This window comes from Melospiza melodia, chromosome 2, assembly GCF_035770615.1.
Source record: "Melospiza melodia melodia isolate bMelMel2 chromosome 2, bMelMel2.pri, whole genome shotgun sequence".
Taxonomy (NCBI): Eukaryota; Metazoa; Chordata; class Aves; order Passeriformes; family Passerellidae; genus Melospiza; species Melospiza melodia.
This window is the reverse complement of record NC_086195.1, coordinates 86,408,188-86,422,994: the sequence shown is the minus strand read 5'-3', so window position 1 is coordinate 86,422,994 and position 14,807 is coordinate 86,408,188. Positions and strand designations below refer to the sequence as shown.

The window sequence follows — 14,807 nt, the reverse complement described above, 5'->3', positions numbered from 1 at the left end:
AAGAATCCCCAAGAACGCCATTGTGCTTTTTGCCTGTGGCTTCTCCTGATGCTATTTTGTTGGAACCTACTTGTTTCTATTCAAATCTGTCCTGAAGAGAACAGATGCAACTCAGCTGAGATCATGATGACTATACAGTCCTGTATGTCACTGCAGAGTGGAAAAAAAGTTAATAGCATCTAGTAAACTACAAAGCAAAATCAAATGTGTGGTTTCAGTTATCGTAGCTATTTTCTGCAGCTGGAAAAATGCTTTCTGTTCCGGTGAAGTTTGACAACAGCTCACTGAACACAGAACGATGGGGTTTCAACAGTTTATATTTTAATATGAAATGTCTCTATATCTGCAAGTATAAACACACTGCTGGGAACAAACACCCATATTGACCTGTGGTCTCATCTCTGGTTTTGATTAAATTCCTCCATTTGCAGCAAAGGAAGCAACAAATTTACAGCTTTGTCAGTAAGGGAAGATAGTCAGCTTGTTTATTTCTATCTGCCAGTGAACATACAAATACATTCTGTAACAGGTTTGGGAGAGCTGTAACAGGTTTCAAAGAGCTTTCAGAAGAGAAGTAATGTTTTCTGATCCCTTTTAAACAACTACCTCTGTTTTCAAGGCCAGTTGTCAAATACAGTGAAAAGTGACATACTTTTGTCTAGATGAACAGAATATTCCAAGCTGTAAATATATCCATCAAATCAGTTTGGCTCAGGGAATCTGCAGGTTTACATTCTTTATTAGTCAGCAAGTTCTTTGGCCTCTGTAAGGAACTAAACACCACCATAAGTCATTACCACTTACCATGCTGCATGTCTACTTTTAAAATCTGAAAACACCAATTCCAGCATCATCTGTATTGTTTGGCAACAACAGCTGCCTTTCTAATGATTATATTTACACCAGACTTTCCAAATTTGTATTTTAAAGCCTGTGTAGTCAATGGCAGAGTCTGTCTTGTTTACAAATGCATGGACAGCTTGGCAAGAGGTATAAATGTGTTTGGGAAGTGTTCCCTAACCCTTTGGCCTGCTGGGCAGTGGTGCCGTGTGAGGGGAGGGCAGCTGCTCCCGCTGAGATAACCCCATCTCCCAGAGTTACACCTGTGTTATGTCAGTGACAATGCCATACCTTTCTTAGGTCTCTCCAGTGACTTGGATCCAGCCATGAGAACAAAATTTGCATGGGCTTGGGTGGCAGGACAGGGCTGTGCTCACACAGTGCAGTAAGGACAACAAGGCATTGCACCAGTCTGGGGTTGCAGTTCTAGTCACACTTGGCACTTGAAATCATAAATTTGAATGTTTGGCTTCATTTAAAGCCCAGCTGACCACAGGATCCAGTTCACAAAGCTGTTCATTATTTTACTGCAGAAATGGAGTGACATGTTACACTTTGAGCAGGGGAAATGATAACCCAGAAAATTACATGACAAAGAGGAGTGAGATAGTGAATCCATTTCTCTTCCCCTCCAGCTGGCCTTCCCTTATTCTGATGGGGAAAAGTGGCAGAGCCACTGCCATTTGTCCTGCCCATCCCTTCCTACCCTCTGCAGGTGCACCTTGCATTTCCTGCAGGTCAGAGCTCAGATCTTCCTGGACATTGTGCAGATCCCTTTGTGCCCCTCTCCACCCACTGCACATTTCTGAAATTCCAGGACAAAGGCTGGCCCAGAAACTCCTCATCAGTACAAGCAATTTCTGTCCCTGCTGGCCCTGCTCACGTGAGTACAAACATCATATCCTTAAAGGACAGTTTAGGAGCTCCTCACTTGGTACCTGTATTTGGTAAATGCAGGTCTTTTACAAGAAACCCCTACTTTGTCCTGGTATCTAGTAAGAATAAGCTGTAGTATTGGTGAAGAATGAAAAGGAGTTGCGTGGTATTTATGATTCAGCAGCAAAAGCTGCCCCCTGGAGGAACATGTTATTAGGCAAATAAGATAATGAGATGCAACAAGGTCCAAAAATATCTCCACACATTCAACCGTGAGCATTGTTATTGTAGTTGCTTTACTAAGTTAACCAAAGAGACTCAAAAACTGAAATACAGACTTTATACAGAATGAGTTGGGAGTACAAATAAACAAAAGCAACATTCTTCAAGAATTAGTTGCGTTTTATAAACATCAATAGACACTGAAAAATATGTGAAAACTAAAAAAAGGGAAACAATATCAACAACTTTAAATTGTCCCAGTATTTATCATTTAAGCATTTTTTTGTACTTTTGCAATAGGGATTTCATCCAGAAGTCCTTATATAATTAAAAAAGGAAAAGAAAAACAGTCAGCATATTGCTGACACAAGACCAGGGAAGGGGTCACAATTAAAGCAGAAAAATAACACATCCGGTTAGAAGTGTATTACTATTTGGCAGGAACACCGTCTATGCGTGAGAAAGACACAGCATCACTATTACAGGCAAGAAATGATGATCAGGTATCATTCATTATCCATTGTCCAAAATTAAAATTAGTTAAAGAAGAAATGAAAACTAGAAAAGGAGAGGAAAAGAAAAAATAAGGAAACTTTTAAAAACACCTCTTGATAATAGTCTTCTAAGGCAAATGTTACATGCACTACCTCCCCATGAAAGAAAACAAAGCTCTTCCATTCCCCATGTGTTTCCTTTCATTTGTTTTCATGAAGAAAGGTTTGAGAGAGCAGAGCGCTGGGAAGAAATACTGCAAACCTCTAAATTAGTGAACGAACTTCCAGCATCACTGTTGTACTCAGGGTAGGAGGAACTGGAAGAAATTATGTTTTTCAGCCTCTGGAGTGCAATGATCAGTAGCAAAAGGAGAAAAGCTAAGAGACTAAGGAATATAGAAACATAGACATAGACGTTGGATAAACGGCCAGGCGATGAATCCACTGAAGTTGAAAGGGATGTGGGATACAGCTCCAGAAAAGTCCCATTTTCCATGTTTCCCACAAATCCAGATGAAGGGTCGGGTTCTGACATACTGGGTTTGTGTTTTAAAAATCACAACAGATCTTGTATTTGAAGGCAGTTTTAGTGGCATGAAAACAGTTTATTTTAAGTGAACATTTTTCCATCACAACGGTGAGATGGCAAGTCAGCCAGTGAATGAATTTATCCTTTACTGCTCAAGCCCAGGACAATTTAAGATTTTATCCTTCAGAACTGCAAGGGGGAAAAAAAAGAAGCAAGGTTAATTTACTAGCAGATAATGTGCACCTGATATAATTTAGGTCTTAAGAGTTACATTTCTTAGCTCGAAGATGCAATTCTTAAAGAATTAATTAGCAATTATCTCTATATCTCAATTTTTCAAAATGCAGGGATTAGGAGAAATCCTACTGAATTCTAATGGATTGACTCTTTCCAACCATGAGTTTTTTAATTGCAGAAGAGCACAGTCAAAAATGTACTTTAAATGGGACAGAGGTACTGGAATCCAATTTATCTTGTGATAAAAAATCTAGTCAAGTAATAAAACTCCCTCTCAAGACTTCAGCTTCTCAACCTAGATGAGCAAAGCCACTCAACATCACAGTTGACAATTAATCCATTTTACCTACTTACTCCACAGTGTCTTGCCAAAGGTACCCAGAATTAGAAAATCTGCCAGACTTGCTCTCTTGCTGTATTTATTAAATGTTTTGAATGGGTTCAAACATGAAAATGTATCTTGCTGTAATTGTGCCATTGAGATATCAACGGCAGGCATGTTTCAGTGGAGTGACGCAGCTTCTGACCCCTCCAAGCAAAATCCCAAGGAATGGGCAGCCCTGCCAGCCCAGCAAGCATGACAGGACTATCTAAGGGTTATGGAAAAAAGGTTACATTCCAGATGTAGTTTTATTGTTTATTTATTGTGTTTGCTGTTTTATAGTGGAGCTTTTGGTGGTTTCAATCAGGCATCCCATCAGCCTGCAAGATACACAGGAGTGCAAAATTGCATCTGCAAATACCAGATAAAAATATTCTTACCATTATGGTCTATAACTCACAGTGATGCATAAAATATACTAAACTAAAACCACTTTATCACCCTAATAGTATTTAGCCCCATAGGAAACCGTATTTGTTGTACCTCCTGAAATAAGTCACAACAGACTGAACAAAGAGAGATCCTTATGAGATTAAACTCCTTTTGAACTGTCTTTAATTTGGTGATATAAAATTAACTAATGGAACAATATGTGTTCATTTCATGTTCTGGAAATAGTTAAGTGTGTTATAGCTAATTTATCCTTTTTAAAAGATAGGCTTTGATGTAGAAGATGTTTATTCTTAATTACGTGTCATAATGAAAATTAGATCAGTTATTAATTGAATTGCTCTATAATAATTTAAGGAATTACTTCACATGAATTCTTTAACATGGCAGAAGTTGAAAGCCTTTAAATTTCTCACAAATTTGAAATCTGCTACATTCTGCTTTTACTACTAGCACTTGACCCTGGTACAAGGAATAACTTTGGCATTTTTAGGAACTTTTTTTGAAGTCAGTGGAAAATTTATAGTATCAAATAGGACTAATCAGAACTTCAGTTAAGTAGAGATGTGTTTTGCTAAATAAGAGCTTTTATAGGTCTTAAAACAGCACCCAGGCTATTTTTAAATGAGTGTTTTGTAGTGATGTAAACTCTGATTCCAAATGAAGCCATGAGTACTTTTATTCAGTGCACCACAGCCACTACTTCAGCTCAGGTTCCTGCTTCTGCTGAGAGAAGAAGGTAAGTGCCATGAACTGTCTGTCTCTCTTGCCCTGATCCTCCTGAAGAAAAAACCCCTAGAGAGTCAGATGGCAAATTCACTTTCTTGTTAATTAGGTTTTTTTTTTTTTTGCATTTCTGAAAACTAATTACAAAAACATCATAAGATTTAGCCCATACCTAGTCCCCAAAAATGATTGGGAATTTTGCCACGACATCAAAGCATAATGGCAAAGCTGGTAAACTGCAATAAACCTGTTGTCTTTCTGAGAGCTGTAAACTGACCCAGGAAACAAACCACGGAGGCAAAGTTTTCACATTCTGTAGTCGTCCCTGCCTTTCCCTCATCTGTTTTTGGAAAGTTGAGTTAGTTTAAGGCAAAGAATGAATTGCAAGTATTGCTCCTGAATGACTGCACATGGAGAACTCTGTCTGACAGGAGGCATCTTCCCAATTAACCACTCTTGAAAACTGCTGGGACAGCAGAACTGTCTGCAGGGGGACTCAGGTTTTGTGGTGTAGCTGGATCTGGATTGCTTTGTCAGAGGCACCTCTGCAATGCCAGGACAGGGCTGTGTGACGTGAGGAGGCTCCCTGAGTCCTCCAGTGCAGCCTCACTGCTGAAGGCCCCAGATCATACTCTGCCTTTCTGACTGTTCTGAGATTTCCTGCTGCTATTGCTCCTTTGTTAAACAGCCTTGCTGCTCTGATGGACAATCTGCTGAGAAGATTCATACATTTCAGTAAGGTCCAAGAAGGCACAGACTCTACCTCTACAGTCTGCTGGTTTTAGATGTACAAGAGAGCAAAACCTTGTTCTGCCACTCTGGTCTTCAAATATGAACACTGGCAGAAAAGGAAAGGCTCTCCTAGATACATGGTGTCATATGTACATTCTGACTTTTCAACCAGAGCCCCTATTTAGCTATATTCTCCCAGCATTGTTTCTTCATTCACATCCTTGGTATAAATACCTCTCACAGGTGAGGACAACCACTCTTACTGCAGGGGTAAGCCAACTTGGCAGATACTGTAGGCAGGCTCAGTTGGAGTTTTTCATATTTCCTTTTATCCTGTGGTAAGTAGGAGATGGGCAAGGTGGCATTCACCAGAAGAAGGGCAGACTGAGCAGGTGAGGGATCAGGCAAGGCATCACAGTGTATCACTGTGCAGGTTCCAGCAGTGCCATGCCTAAGCAGCCATGCCAAAGCTTGGCACTACTGCACATCTGATGGGACCTGCTGGAAAATCCATTTTGTAAGGAAATGTAAATGTGGTCAGGAGCAGAGGTCTCACAATTAGCATATGCCCTGAGTGCCAAATTATATGTAACATATGTAATTTAATCTTTAGCATTGCTAAGACAGTAGCCATCTCCCAGTTCAGACTAAAGTCAATATTAAATGAGATGGCAACACTCTGCAGGATGGCATGAACAGAGGTTTTTCATCATCCCAATGTTGTAAATGCTTTACTGTCTGTATTGTATTTCTTCATATATCTTGATGCAACAACTCTACTTCTCCAGGCTCAGTCAGATGTAATTTAATGGCCTGCATTCACACCACTGAAACCCTAAAAATTGAGGAACAGGCAGCAAAGACAGGTCTGATAGACTCAATTTCTTGTGAGTTTATCAGCCACAGTAAAGCACTTCATCTTCTTGGCTCTTCCTGTATTTTCGTGACTACAAGCTGAGAAATATCTTGGTTGTTTCAGTGTCTTCAAAATGTTTCAGTGTCTTCAAAAGCAGAGAGACAAATCGACATCAAAGAAAATCAAAGTTTGTGTATTACATAAACTAACACTTTTGCCACAATCTCCTATGAACTGTTTTTTTACAGGTAGAAGGTATCCTAGAAAGCCCTTACGGTAAACATCTCCTAACAGATGAGATCTTAATTTGCCTTTAGCACAGCTACAGCAGAGAGGTCCCTTGTCTGGCCAAACTTCAATATGCTGTAGCAGGGCAGGAAGAGCAGGAGGAAGATTGTGCAGGTTCCCAGGTAATATGGTGATGCCAGTTCCAAGACTTACTCATCCCTAAAGATGTGTTGCTCCTCCCCAAGTTCTGCTATCACAGTGAGTGGTCCCAAAAGCTGGCAGCAAGTCTTCACTAGATTGATATATGTATGAAGGCCAGGGAGCTCTTGGTTTAATTCTTTCATCTTCCCACACTTGTTTTCTACATTTATTTCCTTCCTAGGTTGCCAATATTTCCCTTCCAGCAAACATGTAATGCTAAATATTTCATGCCAATAAAAATATGTTTGCATGCTCATACTAAAGGGCTGAATGAATTTTATGTACCAGGAGCACTTCAGCCTTGAAAGGCAATATGCTCTAGACTGGAAAAGTGTAGCAGTTTAACATCATGCAACTAAATAAGACAGTAGCTCTAGACAGGAAAAAAGATGTGAGCAACATTTTATTCCATTGAAAATGTAGGTAGGAAAGGCAAAGAGTGACTTCTAGCTTGCAGTTTAACAAGAATATGATCCTTAATACTTCTTCTCGGATGCATGCCTTTGGCAATTAAAGACCACAAGTAAGTAGGATGCTTCATTTTTCCATTACAGATGGACCTTCCAGGAGCAGAGAATCCCTTTTCCACTCTGCCTGGGAAACAGGATCAATTGCCAACTGACTCAATAAAATAGAGCACAGAAGGAAAAGAAAAACTATTTCCTGCCACAAGCAAAGTTTTCCTTTTAATTTATTATCTAATTTCATTTTTTATTATGATTTAATATGATTTAAATTTATGTCTTTGAAAATCTAAGAGGACAAGTGTCCAGATGGCTTGGTTGCAGGTTAAAATCAAGTTATATTTTGTTTGGGGGTTTGTGGGGGGCTGTAAAAAGGAAACCCTCTGAGCCATAAGGATACTCAGATTAATTCAGATAGGCTCCAACGATTCTCTAATTTACATTTTCCATGGATCTGCGGATTATAGAGTCATTTGTATCAATGTAAATCAAAAACATTGTGACCTGGGATCAGACCCAGAACCCGTGAGTTAAATCTGGTCTTTAAACGTAAAATAAAAATGAGCAAGGAGAAAGAATAAAATACTTACAAGCAGGAAGAAGATAAGGAAATTGACGCTAAATGTCCAATGCAGAGGATGTGGTTGGTGTTCACGCCCAAATCTAAAGGGACTGCATGCTGAGAAAAGCCCCTATAAAAAAGCAAATAAAAGTGGAAGTCTATAGTAATAACTCCAACAATAATAATAAAATAAAGGAAGGACAGGTGCTGAATTTTGACTGCTCTTACTGGCAGAAATTTCAGGGGAAAAAAGCCCAACCAACTGGAACCCTGGCTTGTGTTTTATTCCTGCTAACAACATCCTTCTGTGGCCCTGTTACAGCACGGCATGTACAGCATCAAAACCATGATCCAGAACTCTGTTTTACAGACAGGCTTTGATAACACCTTACTCTTGTTTTGCAGTGTGCTGAAGGACCAAGACAGACATTTGTCCTCTGGCACATTTTTAAGAGTACTAGAGCACTGTATCTGCTCTCCAATTCATTTCACATTATACCCTGAAGACTCCTGCCAGGAATCAGGTCTTTTGGATTACACACTATTATTTATTCATTCTCTTTATTTCTGACTATCTGCAGTTTAAATTTTCACATACTGGAAATATCCAAACTGAATATGTTATGTGCACATTAATAGCTAGAAGAATTTTGTGTGCTACATGCATTCAAAACCTAAAATTAAAACATAGCCCCTGAATTGTTTTTGATAAAGTAAATTAAATTTCTTATGTATGAAGAAATGATACAGATTAAAGCAAAAGAGGGCCACTCTCAAACAGATTTTCCCCTCTAGGAGACAAAAGACACTTTCACAATCATTGTACATCTTAGAGCTCTGCCCCTTCAGCACATTTGGTTTGACTGTGTTAGAGAAGCAGATCTCTGGGGATGGATGTTGATGCATTGTTGTGCTGCTTTCATCCCTTCAGTCACTGAATCACTTCTGCTTTAAGCCTCTCTAAATTCAATAAAGAAAATTGTCTAGTGCAGCTGTTAAAAGACAGTATTGTGGAAATCCAAATGTTTTGATAACACTGACTATACTAATGTTCCACCAAAGGGAGTCAGACAGCTTCCTGACCATCTCTTTGTGAAGGAGAGGTAGGAGGCTGTAGGTGAACCCCAAAGTCAGCTGCCCCAGAGATGGACCCAGGATATGCACTGGATGTGAGAGTGTGCACCCTTGTCACCTCGCCCAGAACTGCTTCTGAGGCTGAGGCAGGTGTGGTGCAGGATGGGGAGGGGGTACAGCAGCCCCTGTATGCATTTTCTCCGGCAAATACGCCTCACATGGCCAAGAGCTCTACCCTATACCCCTCAGTTTTGTCTGCTTGTAGCAGAGATCCTTTTCCTCCCCTCTCCTTCTTTCCTCGGGGAAAGAGGCAAAGATCTCTGCAACAGGGCTGTATCTTCAATCAAAGCAAATACAAAGTATTTTGCTCTTTTTTCTTGGGTGAATCTTTGTTAGTCCATCTCCCCCCAGACACACAGAGCACTGCTTTAGCCCACTTAGCCCCTCATTCAATACAACGGTGCCACAATCTCAGCAAGGCAAGGGGACCAGAGCCTACCAAATCTTGGGCTGATTAAACACGAAGTGAAAAATACAAGGCCTCCTCAATGCTTCCTAAGTGCAGACATTCATATTCAAATGGCAGGTGTACACAGTGAGGTGGGGAGGGCAGAACTTTTAATTATCTTTGAAGAACAGAGAAATACTTGGACCAGAACATCAATATGCTTATCTTCAGAAGACCTCTTGCCATACACAGTTTTATCCCACAGTCCTTCATCCTCTTGCACCACTCTAATGCCCCTCACAGCTATTTCTACTTGTTCAGGTGTAGTAGTAGCCTATGGAAGGATTTGGCCCAAACAGTGTATTCATACACTGTGCTAGTAAGACATGCAAGGAGTAGGGATCTGTCTGTTCCCTGTATCTCTCAGGGTGTGGAGAGGGGTAAGGAGTCTCACTGCTGTGCCTCTGAGACCTTAGATAGAGAAAGGGGGCCCTACTAGTCTAGCCTCCTGTGAGACCATCAGTCTGAATCTCACCCAAAGGATACAGTCACCAAGGAAATCAATCTCCTTCCTGTGCTGGTTGGTTAAAAATATTTATTTGTCTTTTGAAAATTTCCTGTGGAAAAATAGAGGTTGCTGAAAAAAACCCACCCAAAACTCAACAGCCTACTTTTTGCTGACCCTAGGGATGGGTCATATTTGATTTCTTGGTGTCCAGTCCCAAACCTATTCCCCTTATTGCCACTCTGAAACTTTTGTTGCCACTCTCAGCCAAATTCAACCCAGGCAGAAACCTCAAAAAGATTTGAGCTCCTGAAGTTTAATGACAGTGGGTGATCAGGCAGAGAAGAAATGAAGGTTCACACAGCCATTTGGTTGCTCATAACAGCTTTAAATCTTGGTAACTGACTTCTACAGTCAAAAACAGCCACTAAGGTGTCACTGTCAAAGTGGCAGATCCCAGGTGCCAGGCTGGAAAGGAGGTCCAGGGCAAGGTTAGCCAGGGAAGAGGAGAAACCAGCAGGTGTCAGGAATCCTTAACTTCTGCATTTTGTGTAATAATTTATTGTTTGATTTCTTGCAACATCTGATTTGCAAGTTTTTTGGAAGAAAATTTAGTGTAGTGTGGAATGGCTGCTTAATGAGAAATGAAAATTCCATTAAAACCCATTTTCCTCAGTGGAACAAGTACATGAAAGTATTTCAACTGCTTCTGCCTTGTTGCCTTCTTTAGTGGTCGAGCCTCCCATTCCTGCTACCCCTTCTTTCCGAAGGCTGTGTGGAGCATCCCACCACCTCCTAAGCCTCTCAGGAGACTCCATCCAGCATACGTCTGTGTGGCATAGCAGCGATGTAATTAATCTCAGAACAAACCAAAGTTAATTAAGCTTTGCCACTTCACACGTGACTCTCCACATGGGCTCCCAATAACCACCTCTTTCATTTGACACAGGCAGAGCAGCACTGGACTCCACAACTGAGGCCAAGTGGCCATGCAGTGGAGGGCTGGGCACTGTCTTTGCTTGTTCTGAAGCCACCACACTTCTCATGGGCCAGTGCTTCAACTCCTGCACAGTGCTTATTCATACCAAAACCAGATATATCATACCAAATATATCATACCCGATAAAATACCAAGCTCCAGGGCAAGCAGTCCTTGTTATCAGAGCTTGCTTTCATTTTCCATTACACTCATGTGTGAAACTAAAAACTTGCAGTGCTTAGACCCCCAGGTCCACCTCCAGGTAGAGGGGGGAAACCCCTCGAAAGTATCATAGCCACCCCCTTAATCTACAAGGAATGCAGTTTTAGGACAAAGTGTGGCTAGATCTGGAACTGAATGGACTTAAGCTCTCTTTGTCTCTGCCAGTGCTGCAGCACATCCTCCTGCCTGATGCCAACGCCGTGGCTGCACACACGAATGTACCTGAGAGCCCTCATCTCCCACTCTCCATGTGGGAACATCCACTCCTGTCTCAGGGGAATTCTGGGCAGACTACAGCAAGGAGCTTTGCTGAACAGCAAAAGCAAAGTGAACTTTGCTAGTCAAGGGGGTTATTGGTTCCTTAACTAGCAAAGATGTGACACAGGAGGTAGAGTCTGGAACAATAGGAAAACACCTTCCTATTGCAAAATTCAGCTGATATGCTGATTTCAATATATTTTATAAAAACAACAGGTATAAATCACACATTTCATAAATCACAAATTTTATAAATCCATATCACACCCAAAAATGTCAAACAGATTTCATTTCAACCTTCTTAGGAACTTTGTCACAATATAAAGCTAGGACACAATTTTTTACACTTGGTTCAACAGAAATTTCTGTTAATGCATCATTTTCCGGGTTTTTTTTCCTCTCAAAAAAAGTGCAGATTCACTATCAACTACACTTAAATGTCTGCACATTAAAATGTCAAGGGAGTTTTAGGCACAGATGTGCTATCACAGTAACTCCATTCACTGTAACTCTGCTTCCTGACTTGGGTACCTTGTGCTTTACTAAGAAAAGTAAGAAAACACGCTTCTCCTTCGATTCTCTGTTTCCCCTCACTGCTGTAGCAGAAGATCCCTATCCTCACCATTCCTTATTTTACTGACACAGGCTGCATACATGCCCTCCCCTGATGAAGAAACCGTGGCATATTTGTGTGCCTAATATTCACATATATTCCCTGTTTGCAAAACAGCCTGCAAGGACTCAGGCAAAGAGTCAACGTGATTGCAAAGGGAGCTGCAGCGAGCCACGCTGTGCTGTGCAAGCATAAGGGGGCAGGGTTGCGCCTGAAATGCCAAAAAGAGCAAGTCAGGATAATGTAGGCTATGGAAGGAGAGTTTCTGCTGGTGCTAGATAGAGTGATCTGTTCAACAACTGCCTCTCAGATGGCCTAGCTTTAGAGGACACTGTCGTGCTCCAGTCCAGAGCAAGTGTAATTCCAGTGGCAGGGATGATGACAGACCGGGTGAAGGCTTGTCTTAGCATCTCACCAGACGGCTGCTGAAGGCATCAAACCAAAGCAAATGTGCTGGGACATTTCAAGGAAATAAAAGGAATGATGGACACAGTGCCTATATGAAGTTACAAGTAAGCACAAGGAGGACCTGGGAGAAAGGCAGAGATGATGGCTTGAGGGAGAAAGATGCTGAGAGCACAGGCTGATCAAAACCCAGGGCTACATCCTGGGAAAACAGGAGACTTGGTACCTCATGTACAGGGCAACTGTCAAGAACACTTGAAGCCTCAGACTTTCATGTCAGATGCAGGGAGAAAGAGGGAGCAGCAGAAGGGCTGCCAAAGAGGGGAGATGCAGGCTAAGAGGTGGGTTTTGCAGCAGCGCCATGGATCGACTCTGTCGTAACAGGATTTCCTCTGCGCAAGCCAGGAAAAGGAGGCAACCGCAGTCATGAAGACATAGAGGGAGGACTGCTTGCAAAAGAGTGCAGGAGGTAGAGGTGAAAATATACTGACTTCTTAGTATTTAGGTTCCAAGTCTCAGAAACATCAGATTTTCCAGCAACTTCTGAATGTACTCTTGTTGTTGAGATAATTCCTCTTCTGCTTCTGTGTAGATGGGGTGCAAGAAGGAAAGGCTCTGTTGCTTCCTGCCTCTGATAGGGAATTTACAGAATACAATTTACAATTTGCACTGCACCAGTAAGACCCAATTATGAGCAAGGACACTTGGCAGAGGTGAGTTATCCCAGTTCAGCCTTTTACATCTGAAAAGGTTAGCAAAATGCCCACAAGAATAGTTTCCTATGCCAAATAAATTCACATACATACACACACGGTGATAGTACTAGATTAGACCTGGATGCTGAAATAGCCCATGACCCCTTCGCCAGCAGTTCCAGGTCCTGCAGCATATATCCTGTTGACAGCAAAGCACAAGTACTGGATATAGCAAGCAGCAGCCTGCAGGCAGGCCAGCCTGTGTAGCAGAGCACAGGAAAGCTGGGGAAACAAGAGGGAGGCAGGGGGGGACATGCCTGCCTTTTCTTTCCCCACCTGGGGTGGTAGGGGTGACCCAGTCTGAGGAAGAGGTGGGAAAGGAAGGCTGCCAGTACACAGCTACAACCCCCAACCATCCCTAAGGGGAACAAGCTCTTCTAGGCATAATAGCAGAGAGAAGGCAGCTGGTTTCAGGTTGCCTTTTGTTTCAGTCTGTTCAGGCACAGGAAAGTTAGAGTGGGTTCAAAATGACTGTAAAAAGCACAAGGAAACAGACATGACATGCTAGATGGATGCCTTATCATAATAAAACTGCCAGCACTATATGCATCTTATATGGTCCAGATTTTATACATTTCTCCTATTCATCTTGCTCCCATTCTGCTACAATTAGCTGAGCATTAATTAAATAACAGCTAGTATGCATTCCTAATTGTCTTTGCTTATATAAATGTTAATCATCATGGCAAATTCTCAGCCCTTTAGCACTATTTTCACAATTTGCCTTTAACTGTTTAGTATTTGCAAGGCTAGGAAGAGTTTGCATCACTTGATTTCTGTTCCAAACTTTATTGCATCTAGCAGGATGATGTTGAAACAGCCTGCAGCTTTCAGGCAGACATAAAATGCTTGCAAAGGGCATATTTTTGTGCATCCATCCTGCGTTTTTTTCCATGCTGTGCTGTCTAAGCTCAGCTCTTCTCCCACTACATTGGATAAGCGTGTTACAATTTATTTGCAGAGGGAGCAATGCTATCCCCGTCATCTTTCTGCAAGCATTGTGAAAGAGCACACGGGTGGCAGCCCGTGCTTAAGCCCGCTGAGCCAAGAATTTGCTTGCACAGTGATGACCCAATGGTCTGCGCTATCACACCCCTGGGCTGCAGCATCTTTCAGCAAAAGAAACCAGCCCGTGCCTCCCTTCTCTCCGCATCCCTCCTTCCAGAAGCTGTGCAGCCCCGCGCTGTCACCGCGCTCTCCCAGAGCGTTCCCCTTTTTTGCCTCCGCCGAAAGCAATTTCTCCAAACCCAAGAAGCGTTCGTTCAATCCAAGCACTCGCCAACCCGCGAAGTGAGTTAGGCTAAATACAGGTTCTTTCCAAAAGGCGTTTGTGAACGATCAAGCGCAGGCCACAAAACACATACCTCGGTTAAACGCTTGTGAAAAATCAAATGCCCTTGGTTACAGCACAGGACAGGCAAGCCGCTGGAGATGCTCCCTCGGAGCAGCAGCACGGGCGAGGCGCGGCGGGAGCTGTTCCAGGGCGCACAGCAGCCTCCCAAACCCGCCGGGGACCCGCCGGGACCCGGCTCAGCCGGCGCGGCACCCTCGGCGCCGGACAGCGGCAGCGAGCGGCCCCGGCGCCGCGGGAACGTGCGAGCCACAGCGCCGGGCAGCCGGGCAGCCGCGCTCGCCGAGGCTCCGCGGGCACCGAGAGCGCGAACAACGCGCACCGCTGAGGGCAGGGGCACGAGTGTCGACCTCCCTCGAAAAGCAGACGGCTGACGCCGCCGGGATGCTCCGGCTTGGGATGCTCCGGCTCGGGCGCAGGGGCAGCGCGGCCCCTTCCCGCCCGCAGCCGCCCCGCTC

The 14,807-nt window shown here is 42.8% G+C and overlaps 1 protein-coding gene across 1 annotated transcript; it reads right to left on the bottom strand.

Moving 5' to 3' along the window:
- Positions 1–299: 299 nt before the first annotated feature.
- On the bottom strand, positions 300–14,514 carry SERTM1 (serine rich and transmembrane domain containing 1). The gene is made up of 3 exons (XM_063149180.1): positions 14,363–14,514; positions 7,768–7,869; positions 300–3,150 (listed from the first exon to the last, which is right to left on the bottom strand). The coding sequence occupies exon 3, from the start codon at positions 2,965–2,967 to the stop codon at positions 2,644–2,646; it is 324 nt and encodes a 107-aa protein (XP_063005250.1). The 5' UTR covers positions 2,968–3,150; positions 7,768–7,869; positions 14,363–14,514; the 3' UTR covers positions 300–2,643.
- Positions 14,515–14,807: the final 293 nt, after the last annotated feature.